The sequence below is a fragment of the Lathyrus oleraceus genome, chromosome 1, assembly GCF_024323335.1.
Source record: "Lathyrus oleraceus cultivar Zhongwan6 chromosome 1, CAAS_Psat_ZW6_1.0, whole genome shotgun sequence".
In the NCBI taxonomy this organism is placed as follows: Eukaryota; Viridiplantae; Streptophyta; class Magnoliopsida; order Fabales; family Fabaceae; genus Lathyrus; species Lathyrus oleraceus.
In genome coordinates this window covers 52765735-52780265 of record NC_066579.1, presented here as the reverse complement: position 1 = coordinate 52780265, position 14531 = coordinate 52765735, and the positions used below count along the sequence as shown (strand labels likewise).

General features: G+C 33.2%; 1 protein-coding gene across 1 annotated transcript; it reads left to right on the top strand.

Moving 5' to 3' along the window:
* The first annotated feature begins 7564 nt into the window (after nt 1–7564).
* On the top strand, nt 7565–9393 carry LOC127091040 (uncharacterized). The gene is made up of 2 exons (XM_051029553.1): nt 7565–7910; nt 8081–9393. The coding sequence occupies exons 1-2, from the start codon at nt 7745–7747 to the stop codon at nt 9391–9393; spliced, it is 1479 nt and encodes a 492-aa protein (XP_050885510.1). The 5' UTR covers nt 7565–7744.
* The last annotated feature ends 5138 nt before the right edge of the window (nt 9394–14531 follow it).

The following is a 14531-nucleotide window of genomic DNA, read 5'->3' as shown; positions in this document are numbered from 1 at the left end:
ATGTTATGCAAAGTGTCATAAGTTATTCTCATGGTGATAATGGTGTATACCACCCTTCGACCTGAAACCACTATGGACCCTAGATGTAGAGTCGAGTGCCTTATTGTTGATCAAACATTGTCCGTAATTGGATGACCATAAAGACAGTTGATGGGTACTCCACGAAGCATGCTAAGGGACATGAGTGACCTAGATGGAATTTGCCCATCCTGCGTAACAGGATAAATGTCTATGGGCCCAATATTGAACTGGACAAGGATGACATGGTTTATGCCTTGTGTTCAATATAGACATAAGGGAAAAAGGGTAATTATACACATAAATATCATCACAGAAGGATTTGTCAGATCACATGACATTTTCGTGTCTTGGGTAGCAGTGATGTGTTGCTAGATACCGCTCACGGTTTATCATGTTAAATACTGATTTAATATAATTGCCAATGCCGCAAAAACCTACAAGGTCACACACAAAGGACAAATTGATGAGAGATAGAGTAACTAAGGAACACCGTAAGGTACGGTCCACTTAAGTGAATTGTAGAACATCGTAAGGTACGGTGTACTTAAGTAGAATACGAAATATGGTAAGGTACTTATAAAATATGGGTCACGTACACTTAAGTGGGTTTTTTAGCTTGTAGCCCACATAAGAGGTTCTATAAATAAAACCCTTGTGCAGAAGCATTTGGGGCAGTTGCAATTTCGTTTTCTCTCTCTCTCTCTCTCTCTCTCTCTCTCTTCTCTCTCTCTCTCTCTCTCTCTCTCTCTCTCTCTCTCTCTCTCTCTCAATCAAAGCCTTCATTTGTAGCAGCTAGCACTAAGATTGAAGGAATACGTTCGTGTGGACTGAGTAGAGGCGTTGTCGTCGTTCAATGTTCGTGATCGCTCTGTAGATCTGCATCAAAGGTTTCAATCGTTACAAGAGGTAACGATTCTATCACTGATCATGCCCATCTGTAAGGATCACTAAAGGATAAAATTTTAAATGCTGCTGCGTTTTGGATCGCTATTCTCCTTCAGGGTCATCACATGATAAAGTGTGTTCATAGATGAACATTGACCTATCAGTGTCATCTTGGTCCTCGCGCTTTGACTGACTCAAAATTTGATCACCAAAAGTAGATTTCTCCAAATTCAGTTCTTTAGAGGCTAATTCCTTCAAACTCTGATGTTTGAATGTTGACCTCTTTACATGATGACTTCTTCAGAGCCAGTTCTTCAGCTTCTGATCTATCATAATATGATCTCCACGCTTCTCTTTGAATGTTCAGAGTTAGAACCAATACTTATATTTTCCATGAAATTATAGTCTATGATCCTTCACACTTGAACAAACATTAGTATACCCTATTGTACTTTAAATACTTTGTCATCATCAAAATCTAAGGTCTATGGGATAAACCAATTTTGTTCCAACAATCTCCCTTTTTTTTTATGATGATAAACATAAGTATTTAAGAATGATAGTTGATAATTTAATTAACTAGTTGATAGCAGGGTATGAGGTTTGTGAGCTCCCCATGAGTCTAATAAACCATAGGGTTGGGTTTGTAAGCTCCCCCTAAGTCCTATCCAGGTTAATTAAATTTAAACATTTAAGGCACATATATAATTTGTTAGAATTTAAACAAGATAATAACTATCACATTTAAGAGGCTTAAATACTTCTATATCTAATCCCCCTTTTATCATCAACAAAAATAATTAGGAAATAGAAAAGATACTGGAAAAAATATTTTCAAATAACCAAAAAGTATGTCATAAAAACGTGTTAAAATGTGTCCTAAATCCTAAGCCTAAGGTTTTTGTCTGAAAATTTCCAGGATAGCCTTCAGATCAGAAACCATTTCATCTTGTCTTGCAACAACAGTCTGCAACTTGACATCCATTTCTTCCTTCTTGGTAGGAACTGAAGACAACTTCTTGTCCAAGTGAGGTTGCCTTTGACTAGAAGAAGCTACAAACTCAGAAGAAAAATACTTCAAATTCTACAGAGTTGTGTCCATAAAGTTTCTGAGAGATTCCCATTTAGTTGCATATGCAATGGGGTCAGATGCTATGAGCCTCTCAACAACCAAATTCTGAATTTTATCAAAGATAACAATTTTAAACTATTCCATTTGGAAGTTTATGTGAGGTGGGAGGTTTAAGTTTAGGTTGATCGAGGGTGAGGTGTGAAAGGACTAGGTAAAGGTATTATGTTAGTGTCTGACACAATATCTTCTTCCCTAGAGAGTGTGTGGTAATGGTCATATGGTTCAGAGTGTTGGACAAGGTGTGGTTCTCTGACTGTTTGGTCATTTGTGGAATATATTGACGGTTGGTTTAAAGTTACGTGTTCAACTTCATTGTGAATAACAATCTCAAGGTGAGGTTGAACATGATTTTGTTGGGGCTCTAGAGTGGGAATTACTTGTTCAGGTTGGGGTAGATTATGTGGCTCAGGTAATGAATGGTCTTGGATAGTTTGTTCAGATTCAGTTTGAACATTACTATTAGTCTGAATCGGGTGTAGTTGGGGAGGGTCAACAGAAGGTGTAGTTTTCATAGGGATGGATTGTAGAGGAATGATGTTTAAATGACTCAAGTCAAATGAATCAAAATTATAACTTGAGCCAGTGCTAGAGGACTTTTCACTAGAAACCTTAATAGGTGGTTCAAGCATAACATTGATGAGTGATGGTTGGTATGAATCAGACACACAAGTTAGCTGGTTATGATCATAGGATGATTCACCAACTAGATGATTTGAAATATCCTCTAGAACTGATGTTGTAGGGATAATTTATTTTTGAGAGAAGTCCCTTAGCATTTGAGCTATGGTAATCATATATGATTTAGAAGTATGTTGAGGAGATGAAGGGACATGGCCCATAAATAAGTTATGTTGTGGTGAAGGGGTGTGTTTGGCAAAGAGTTTTGGTAATTAAGGTGGTGTTGGTGTGGGAGATTTGATCATGAGTGTGGAATTGAAAGAATTTAAATTATTATTTGAGATAAGGTTCAAATGTATACTTGTGTTCACAACATCGTTAACAACTAAAGTAGGTAGAACTTCCTTCTCACTGGTCTCATGAGTCTGAGCAGCAACTTCATCTTCCAAATCATAGGTACCAAGAACAGAAGGACGATCAACTTCTACTTGTTTTGGAGAGCTTCACCAATATAAGGCTTATCCATTGTCTTATTGAGTACAAAAGTATAAATTAGCCTTGATCCTTCTTGAAAATCCTCAACAGGAATGTTCAGAGCATTCTTATTTACAACCTTTGTCCTCCTAAGCAAAGTTTGTTCATCTTCTTCTTCCTTTTCATCAACAACTGATAAAACCATCTTCCTCAACCTTTTCTTCTTCACAGGTAGTTCAGGAGTGATTACCTTTTGAGAAGTATTGCAAGTGGCTCCATTCCTAGTCTTGGTAGGCATAAAGACAGTTGTGGAGGCTACATCTTGAACCTCCTTTTGAACTTCTGTTATATGTACAACCTTACTCTTATGTGATTTATGAACCACCCTTTCAGATTCAGAAGCAACTTGCTACCTCTTTTTTGAAGGCTTGTACACACAACCTTAAGGAGCTTCAAGAATGTCATCCATTGTTAGAGATACTCTAGTATATCTTCTAATAAACTTGATGTATTTCATAATAACTTAAGGATTATCCATCTTGGACATGGTTGGAAAATCATTAATGTATTTAGTGTTATCTTTCTTGATCCTAAGGCTTGAAGGAGGGTGGATTACATCTTTTCTTCTTGATAATGTTCATATTCCCCATATATCATTTCCATATCTTCATTATCACCTAGATTCACCAGAGTCTCAATTAACTTGCTCTCATGAAATAGTTCAGAGAGAAGCCTTGCGTAAGGAACAAAAGTATTAATTATAGTAGTGTAGAGATAAAATAATTTTCTTTTGTTTTAAACATTTTCTAGAAAGTTTCAAACATTCCTCATGCAATTCATGAAAAGCATTTTATAATTCATCATATGAAGGTATGTCATTAAATTCGGAATCACTAACCTCATTTTCTTCATCACCATAATGGTGTGAAGCCATCAATACCATGCTTTCTTCTTTTTCATCTAAAGATAAACTTATCTCATTGTCATCCCATACCACATATGTTTTGTTTGGAATTTTATCCTTCTTGCTATTGAATTTGTTCTTATTTATAAGTGCATGACATTCACTTTTGACATGTCCTCTTTTTCTACATTCAAAATAAGTAATCTTCCCTTTTTGAATCGGTTATTCTCTTTGACTAATTTCCTCTGTCCTTTCCTTTCTCAAGAACTTTTCAAATTTCTTGATTAAAGCATCATATTCATTACTAGTGGGTTGAAATTCATCCTCTTTATTACTATCACGATCTTTGACTCTAGTTTTTAAGGCAAGACTTTTGGGTTTCTTTTCTTGATTTCCATGCTTTTCTAGCCTTTCAAGTTCTATTTCATGTTCTTGAAGTTTACCGAACAATACGGCCGGAGACATTTTGGAGAGTCTTTTCTTTTCTGATATTGTCGTTACCTTTGGTTTCCATGCTCTTGTCAATGATCTAAGTACTTTGAGATTAAAATAATCATTTGTGAATGTTTTTCCAAGAGCTATGAAATGATTTGTCAAATGTGAAAATCTCTTTTGCAAATCAATAATTGTTTCTCCAGGCTGCATTCTAAACATTTCATATTCTTGTGATAAAGTGTTTAATTTCGATCTTTTTACTTCAAATGTACCTTCATGAGTCACTTCCAAATTATTCCAAATCTCTTTTTCTGTTTTACTATGAGATATACGAAAAAATTAATCCATACCTAGGGCTGATTGGAGAATTTTCTTTTTCCTTTTTATCAAATAACACTTTCTTTTTTTTCATATTCATTCCAAGAGCCTTTTACGTTTTCTTGTTCTACATTGTTGATGACCGTCTTAGGAACGCATGGACCATTTTAAAACAACATTCCACATTTCTTCTCCTTGTGCTTTTAGATATGCTTTTATGCTAATATTTCAAAAAATCATAGTATTCACCAACAAAACATGGAGGTTTGTTGTTATTGCCACCATCTCTACAAACTGGATTAGAGGATGCCATATTTCTAGATCGAGGATCAAGTCACCTTAACCTTCTATGATGCCAATTATAAGTATAGAGTACAATCTGAAAGGGGGATGACTTAGACTTTCTGGATTTTTCTTGTATTTTATGTAAGTTCCTTTTCTTTTTACTTTTTTTGGAAACAAGTGATGTATTGCACCTTATTTAGAATTTATAGTTCCCATTTCCAAACAAGGATACTTCTAGTCCCCTCACACTTTGCGAGAGATTTTCTAATATGTTAGATATTTGTACAAGTCTTACACTAAGAACTATTCTATGTTCTTCTAACATATCAAAGAAGCATACCACTTCCTTTATTTCACAAGCACCAACCCTATGGTGGAATTTGAATCAACCTAATTAAAATGATCTTTTCACAAATGATGAATCACTATGATGATTCACACATAAACCAGAAAGCACACCACTTTCTATTTACAATACTTAGAAAGCACGGCACTTTCTATTACAAAACAAGTTACCACACACTTGGTGATCAATTACAAGTCTTGAAGAAATATGAATATGAAGTGTTCCTGAATCAATTCTAATACATAAAATTGATCTTATCTTTCAAAGTACAATTAAAATATAATAACCTTAAAATACATTACAAGATCTGAAAGAGGTGATGTGAAATCTGAAAATTCTTGCTATAAATACATTACAAGATACCTCTAAAAAGAGTGGAAATGTTTGTAAAATATTAATTGCAATGGTTTGGAAAAGGTTTCATGAACATTTGAAATGAAAAAGTTTCATATTGTTTCCGATTTTTCCAAAAATTCGCAGAGGTAACTCGTTGCAATTTTATGTCAATCAGTTACATTTCCTACAACATTCAAATTTTTTGAAACAGAAGAAAAAAGCAACCAGTTACATTTTTTATGCAATTAGTAACATTTTTCCAGCTTTCAAAAAATTCAGTAAAAAGCTTGAAGCAATCTGTAGCATATAATTTGTAATACATTGCACTTATGTAATTTTTAAAATTTTTACTTTTAAAAAGTTATATTTTGATAGAGCATGCTATATGAATGATTGGAAAATCTTTAGAGAATATAAGATTATATAAACATATGAATTTCCATTAGAGTACCTTGACCAATTATCCAATCTTTTGATTTCTAAAACTTATGTAGTATTGATAATTGATTCAAATGTTTTTCTTCTTTAATCTTTTCCCATTGATAAGTTTTTCTCTTCATCAAAACTAAGCTATCACTGTACCATGTTATTTATCATCCTATTTTTCTCTCAGCAACTCCATTTTGTTGAAGAGTATGGGCTCCAATCCACTTTTTGCTTATGCCTTGGAATTTAGGAAATTATTCAAACTCATTTGAGGTAAATTCACCACATGTATCTTTCCTCAAAGAGGGGACATATACACGTGACTCATTTTTAACATAATCTTTAAAACTTTAAACCTTTACAAAAGCCACTGATGTTTCATCCAAGAAGTAAATTAATGAGTTATGAGTAAAATCATCTATAACACTTAGGAAATGCCTTTTGTTACTACATGCTTCTGGTTTAATGGGTCCACATATATCTGAACGCATAAGTTGAGTCTTATTTAATGCTTTCTATAAGATATTTTAGGCATATAGTCTAAATGTTACTTGTAGATCAAACACTTTGTACATAGTCTTCTTCGTAATTTTGATTGAAGACAACCATTTACCATTTTCTTCTAAATGAGTGTCCTTAATCCTTAATAGCTTAAATGACCAAATCGAAAATGATAAAGACAATATTCATTATCTAACATGTTTTGAAAGCATGTAGAGTCATTTGTCATCACAAAGCCACCAAAGATAACATTTTATTTTCACTCATTATTGTCTCTACAATTCATCCTTTTGTTGGATGATATTTCCTATCATTATTTCCACTCATGATTATCCTATGCTCAATAAATCATTCTTAAACTCATGAATGTAGTAAACATTAGAAATTACCTAAGTAAACCCATTAACTTGCATACAAGCAGTAACTTTTTCGATAACACCCATTCTAATGTCATTTCCAAGTTTTACTGTTTATCTGAAGCCTTCATCTAGATATGAGAATCATTCTTTGTTTCCAATCATATGGTTGTTGAAACCGGAGTTAAGAAACCATATTTCTTCCTTGTCGACATGTTTAATTTCAACATATGACATCAATAATACTCCCTCCGTTTCTTTTTAAGTGTCGTTTTAGCATAAAGCTCTCCAACCAAGATAAATGAATTGTTATAATTTTTTTCCCATTGTACCCTCATTTTAATCCACCATATACTTTCTCTTTCTAAATAAAATTCATTAATATAAGTACTCATTAAATTATTTACTTCAAATAACTAATTCCATAATTTTCTCCACATAACTCTCTCTCTCTTCCGTTGCATTTTTCAACTACTCCTAAATTTTTGGATTTAATATTGCTTGCTATAGGAATACGTATTGCTTGCATTTTCATTAATGGCTAAAGGAAAACTTATTGCTTATTGTTTCAATGAATGGCTAAAGGAAAAAATATTCCCTCCAATTATTTTAATAAAAACTTAAGTTTCCCACCGAAAAATTAAAACCAGTAGTACATATAGTATGGTTTCATATTATAAGTTCAAAATATTTACAACTCATAAAATATGGATTTAGATAGTGATACAGAAACATCATTAACAAACCAACATATATTTGAGTTATATGAGTTTGATGAAGATAACTTAGAAGAGGAGTTTGAAGCAACCAATAATATTGATGAGTCCTGTGAAGATAACTTACAAGAGGAGGTTGAAACAAACAATGACACAGGTATATTTTTTAATTTCATGTGTGTTTGGTTACTTTTAATTCCTATAATTTATCTCATGTTTTTATCTCATGTTTTTATGTAAAATAATGGTGGAATCATATTGTGGCGTAATTCAAATCTAAGTTTTGCTTGTTTCTAGTAATCGTTTTGTTTTTTTAAAAATTTACAGTGTATATTGCAGAAAATGTTGAAGCAGAACCTAGAGAAAAAAAGAGATTAAGAATCTTAAGCAATGAAGAACGCATGTATATTTATCATGAGCTACTACAAAAAAGCGTTGATGGAAAATTACGTAAAGGAGCTACAAATGAGGTGGCTTCATCAAATTCGGTTCCTCTAAGAACTGTTCAACGTATTTGGAAAAGAGCAAAAGAAAGTGAAACACGTGATGTCTCTCATAGGAAGACAAAAAATTGTGGACGTAAGAGAATTTCAATTGATGAGAATCAAATTCGTGAACTTCCTTTCAGTCAAAGAACAAACATTCGATCTTTAGCTTTTGCGTTGAAAACCAATCCAACATCGGTGTTCAGGCTTATAAAATCAGGGGCTATACGGCGTAATTCAAATGCCATAAAACCACTGTTGAAAGAAGAAAACAAAATATCTAGGCTGGAATTTTGTTTATCAATGCTTGAAGGTACACCACATGATCCAATGTTTAAGAGCATGCACAATATTATTCATATTGATGAAAAATGGTTTTATATGACTAAAAAATCCGAGAAGTATTATTTGCTCCCAGATGAAGATGAGCCATATCGGACATGTAAGAGCAAAAATTTCATTGCCAAAGTTATGTTCTTAGTTGCTCAAACTCGACCACGATTTGACTCAGAAGAAAATGAAACTTTTTCGGGTAAAATTGGTGTTTTTCCGTTTGTTACCCATGAACCGGCTATAAGGTCAAGTATTAACAGAGTTGCGGGAACAATGGTAACAAAAGCAATAACTACGGTAAATAGAGATGTAGTAAGATCATTCCTTATTGACAAAGTTCTACCCGCTATAAGAGAAAAATGGCCAAGAGATGAATTTGAGTCAACAATATTTATCCAGCAGGATAACGCAAGGACGCATATAAACCATGATGATCCTTTATTCCGTGAAGCTGCCACCAAGGATGGGTTTGATATTCGTTTAATGTGTCAGCCTGCAAACTCTCCAGATTTGAATATCTTAGACCTTGGTTTTTTCTCGGCTATACAATCATTGCAATACAAGGAAGCACCGAAAACTATTGATGAACTTATCAGTGCAGTGGTGAAGTCATTTGAAAATTTTCCTTCAATTAAGTCCAATCGTATATTTGTATCATTGCAACTATGCATGATAGAGATCATGAAAGAGAAAGGTTCCAATAAATATAAAATTCCTCATGTAAATAAGGAAAGGCTTGAAAGAGTAGGACAACTACCAATTCAAATTAAGTGTGATCCAATATTAGTACAAGAAGTCAAAAATTACTTAAACATGGAGTAATACTTATTGTAATTGGGATGTAGTCACATTTGAAAATTTCAAATAGAGTTTTTTTTTTTTAAATTCCTAAACTTTAGCCATAAAAAAATAATGTTCCTGCACGTAACAAATTAAGTTCCAAAACTTTAGCAAATATAGGAATTCAATAAAAAAAATACAATAAGAATGAACGTAAGAAATGCAGTTCCTAAATTGTATCAATAAAAAAAGCAATAACAAGGAATTCTTCTCCATACTTATTAAGCAATAACAAGGAGTAAATAAAAAAAACAATAACAATGACTTCTTAAATAACAACTCCTATACCTTATGCACTTAAGCCAAATCTAAAATAGATACTCCATACTTAGTTCACAAATATTTTTTAATAAAATTTTGGAAGAAGTTTTTTTATCATCTTTTTTATCACAGGTCGAAACTCAACATGGTGGGAAGATTCTTTTCTGTTTTCTTCTTCTTCTTCTTCAGGAAATTTGTTCAAATCAAATTCATAATCTGCCTCTTCATTTAAATCAAAATCCAATACAACTCTTGATAATACTTCATCTTCGTTGTCATCTTGTTCTTGTATCTTGTCAAAAGAGTCTTCCACTATTTCTCCTTCTTCTTGCTCCAATGAGTCTTCCACTCTTTCTTTTTTTTGAACATCCATGGAGTCTTTTGTTGTTTCCACCAGAGCTCTTTTGTTTTGCACTTGATAATTTAAACAATGCTACTGATCCTTTTTATAGAATTTTAAGTCTTCAATTGGTAAATTTGTTCCTTTGACAAAATTTAATGCTAATACATTTTTCTATGTAACATTGGAAGCTATCATTTGAATTTAATTTTTATTGACCAGCCAATACTTTGAATAGGAATGGGAGTTATGTATGGGAATGAGAGTACGTATTAAGAAAGAGAATTTTATGGAAAATGTGGAGTGAGTTATTACATATATTAAGAAAGAAAAATTTATGGAAAATATAAAGTTGAGTTATTTAAATAGTAAGGGTATAATTGACAAATTGTAACATTAAAACATCAAAACGACACTTAAATAGGAACAAAAAAAATCTTCTAAAACGACACTTAAAAAGAAACGGAGGGAGTATCTCTTTTTCTTCTTCTTTCTCTTCAAATTCAGCATAGTTAGGCGTTTGCTTCCAACCAGGACACTTATATTTATAGTGTTATAACTGATGACACTAAAAACACTCTATAACATCTTTGTTGTAGGTTCTTTTTCCACTTCCTCTTCCTAACCTCCTTTAAACTCACATGTACCTCTTTCTCTTCAAGTTATATCTTCATGAGATATCTATTAGCCAGCAAATTTCAAACTATGCCGAAGAAGAAAAAATTGAAGCAAGAGGAACAAAATCATAAGGCGAATGGTCGAGAGGGGCGAACATAGTCGAAGCGGTTTGACAATAAAAAAGGACCTAAGCCAGGTCGAAAGGAGGTCGATAGGGGTGAGCTTGTCGAATTCAAAACCAAACATGCAAGGATTGATATAATTAGTTGAGCAGAACATGGGGGAAGTTTCAAAAGAAAGGGGTTTACAGGTTCCGACGCGTGGCATATTGTGAATTGCCGACGACCATATAACAGTTATTTTTATTACTATTTAAAAACATTTGATTTCTAGTTTAAGGGGGTGGTATTTGTAACATTGCAAAAGGAAAACACTCAAAGTATCAAGCGTCTAAGAGAAAAGAGTTCATTCTTGGAAAATGTTTACTTGCTTCCACATTTATCTTCAAGCAATTTAACTTACCAAGTTATTTTATCTGCTTTGTTATTTACGTTTTTATCTTGCTTTTGTCCATCTATTTTTCTTTGCACCTATTTACAAGCATTTTTTACCTGTCGTTTTTCTTAGTCCAAACACTTAACTAAAACACACCATATACTCAACACTTAGTTTAGGATTTTGTAGTTGATCCTGCAAGTAAACCTCAATAGGAAGGTTAGGGATTGTTCGTGCAAAAACCACATGTGAACAAATTGGCACACCTGGTGGGACACGATGTGTTAAGTATATGCAATTACGTAGTGGTAAAATGGTATCACCATGTCCAAGTCCAAATAAAGAACCATCTTTGAGAGGAAATACAATTGTGTCACATACAACTGATGTTGGTTTTGGCATTGTATCTGCAGTTTCGTCTAAATATAGTGGACCAATATTGACATCGCATTAGCCTGAGACACCAAGGCCTAGGATGATGGGGACTTCAAGTCAATATATGCCCAGTTTCACAGTGCCGATGTATCAAACCTTAGAAATGCCAACTGAATTTATGGCAAGTATGCAAAATAGCAAATCGACATTTGGCAAAAATCCATCATCGCCTTTCCCACCTGTAGTGGTAAGTTCATGAACATCAAGATATGTATAAGCTTAACGTCAATAAAACCAGAGTCACCACCGCGCTTTTATTTTTTCCAAAGGAAAAGGGAAAATTACGAACAAAACCCAAAGATAAGAAGTTTTCAAATCAAAACTAATAAAATGCCAGAGATTTCAAGTAAGGGGGTTGGTTACACAGAGGGAAGGTGTTAGCACCCAAAGTGTCCTAGGTACTTCTAGGGAGCCCTTTTTTTATGTGTGCATATGTGTTTGGTATCAAAGATGTTTGAGAAAAATAGAGTGTGGGGATGAGAAAAGAATTCATTGACTATATTTTTGTGTTTGACAAGACCTTCAGACTTGTGCCTACGTACCAACATAAAAATGAGGGATCAAAACCTCGTAGTCTGTGGTAAAAATTTCAAAGTTGGTGAATTGCTTTTAACAAAAGGTTAAATAAGAAAAGGGCACAAAGGGCCAAAAGTTGAACGGAGTTGTTAGTTGTTTTTGTCTTTTGAAATTTAAGTCAATATGATTAAGTTTATTTACAACTTTGATTTAAGAAAGAGTTTAAAAATTCATTGGTATAAGGCCAAAGATTCTAATTATTAAAATAAGGTCTAAGTTTGAAATCACAAGCAAAGAAGGTTTTTTTTAAAGAGGGAGAGATTTTGAAATTTAAGAAGTGGGAGGAGATGAAGAGGCTATCCTAAGCACAAATTAAAAGTTAAGAGTTGAAAAGATCTGACCAATGGGATGCAATCCAACAAACAAGAATGTCCTATAGAAAACCCATTTTCCCTTTGGACTTGTAATCAAGCAATAATCAATGGGAAATTAGCCATATTAAGACATCATGAAGATCAAGGCATCAAATAAAGATAGGCAGATCCAAGCAAGCAACCCCAAAAGCTAGCAGTCTTCTTTGTCTTCTCATGTATCAGATGAAATATTCCTTGATCAACTCAAAGCAAAGCATCAGACACAAGATCAAAATAACAATTAGAACAAAGACAAAGTAGTAGATGAATTCAAACAATATCCAAGGCTTGCATCAGATGAAGGCTCGGTTCACAATAGCTTGGTCTTAAAATGTTGGCATTGGCGAAGTCCTTTTTGCATAGGGAGTGTTGCCTAATTCTAAGTCCAAGAGTTTAGATCAAGATCAACAATCCACTAAATGTTTTTTAGGGTTTTTGTTGTTATTAAGTATTTTAAGGTCCTAAGACCATCAATAAAGCCAAAACACACAAATAAGATATATATAATCACAAAATATGGCTCAAATGAGCAAAGTGAAAAATGACATAAGGATAAACAAGTTAAATGAAATCTAAATGGCAATGAATGATAAATGACTGAAATTTAAATTTCATAAAGTAAATGACTTGAAAGTAAAGAAATATTAATAAGAATGAGTCAAATGTTATTCAAAAGTTAGACAAGTGTTAGTGGTGGTTTTTAATTGATTAAGTCATTCTTTGGAGAACACTCAACCATTCATTCACAAGTATGAATCCTTAAACCAAGACATCTTCCATGAGAAGGGCTATAACTTGGATAATTTACCAAGTATGGCACTAGCTCTCATGAAATGAAAAAATATCAAGTCTCCACATAATACCATGAAGAATGAGAGACTTGCAATCTCACTTACTAGAATGTTATGCCATTAGGGTCAAATTTAGCTCTATGTTAAGCAATCGTAATTGGACTTATGTAGAAGTCACAACTATCTAAGGTCGGGCAATAAAAAATTTAGGTTTTAATGCATGTTAGAGATTTGGTATGAAGAACCAAACTCCTAACCACACACTAAAAGAAAAGATCAAGAGGGAGGGACCTATCTCAGTCATACTTGTATTGGTTCATCTGATACAAGGTCATTGATGAACCAATTAGCCTTAAGACATTAGAGATTTCATTAGTCCAATGAGGGAATGGGAAAGAATATGTATGAAGATGAAGAGGGAGGGGAAGGTAGAAACACAAATTGGTCATGGGAGGAGTTTCATCAAATCAAAACCATCCATTCATTTTGGGAGATGAAATGTACATTTCATCAATCCCCTAAATCAAATGGTTTTGATCCAACAAAAGTCAAATCAACCTTGACCAAGGCCAAAACAGAAAGTCAAACATCACTAGACCATAAAAATTGCTCAACATAATTTTTAAGCATTTAATCAATTAAAATTCCAATTAAAAGTGAATTTGGTCAAAACCTAAAATCCCTTCAAAACACCAAATAAATGGCCAAGGGATTTATCCTAGGTCAAACAAGGTCAAAGGACCTTAGACTAAAAATTTCACTATTTTTGAAAAGTTAGAAGTATTTTTAAACAATTAAAAATATGCACAAAAACATTTAATTCATGAAAAATATCAAAATTAGTCCAAAAAATAATTTTAATTCAGAATATGAAAGAGAAAATATTTAAAGATTTTTGGTGAAAGTCCCATATTTTTTGGATTAAAAATGAAATTAATATGAATTAAACAAAATAAAATAATTAAATGGAAATTCAGAAAATAAAAAGAAATTAGAAAAAAACAAGGACCATCAGATCTCCCTCATTAATTGAGGTGGCAGATCTGATGGTCACATACGCGCATTCCATGGTGGACACAAGTCAAAGTGATGTACGCGTGGTATTCAGAAGCAATAGCTTAGATTATAACATCCAAACATGATCAGATGGCCAGGAAGTGTGCCAACACAATGTAGCGGTAAATTCATGATCATCAAGTTATGGATAAGCTAGACATCAAATAACAAGAGTCGCCACTGTGCTTTCATTAT

Coding starts and splice junctions, on each gene's coding strand:
- LOC127091040 (XM_051029553.1), top strand. CDS start 7,745: ATGGATTTAGATAGTGATACAGAAACATCATTAACAAACCAACATATA. Junction 7,911..8,080: donor TGAAACAAACAATGACACAG/GTATATTTTTTA, acceptor AAAAATTTACAG/TGTATATTGCAGAAAATGTT.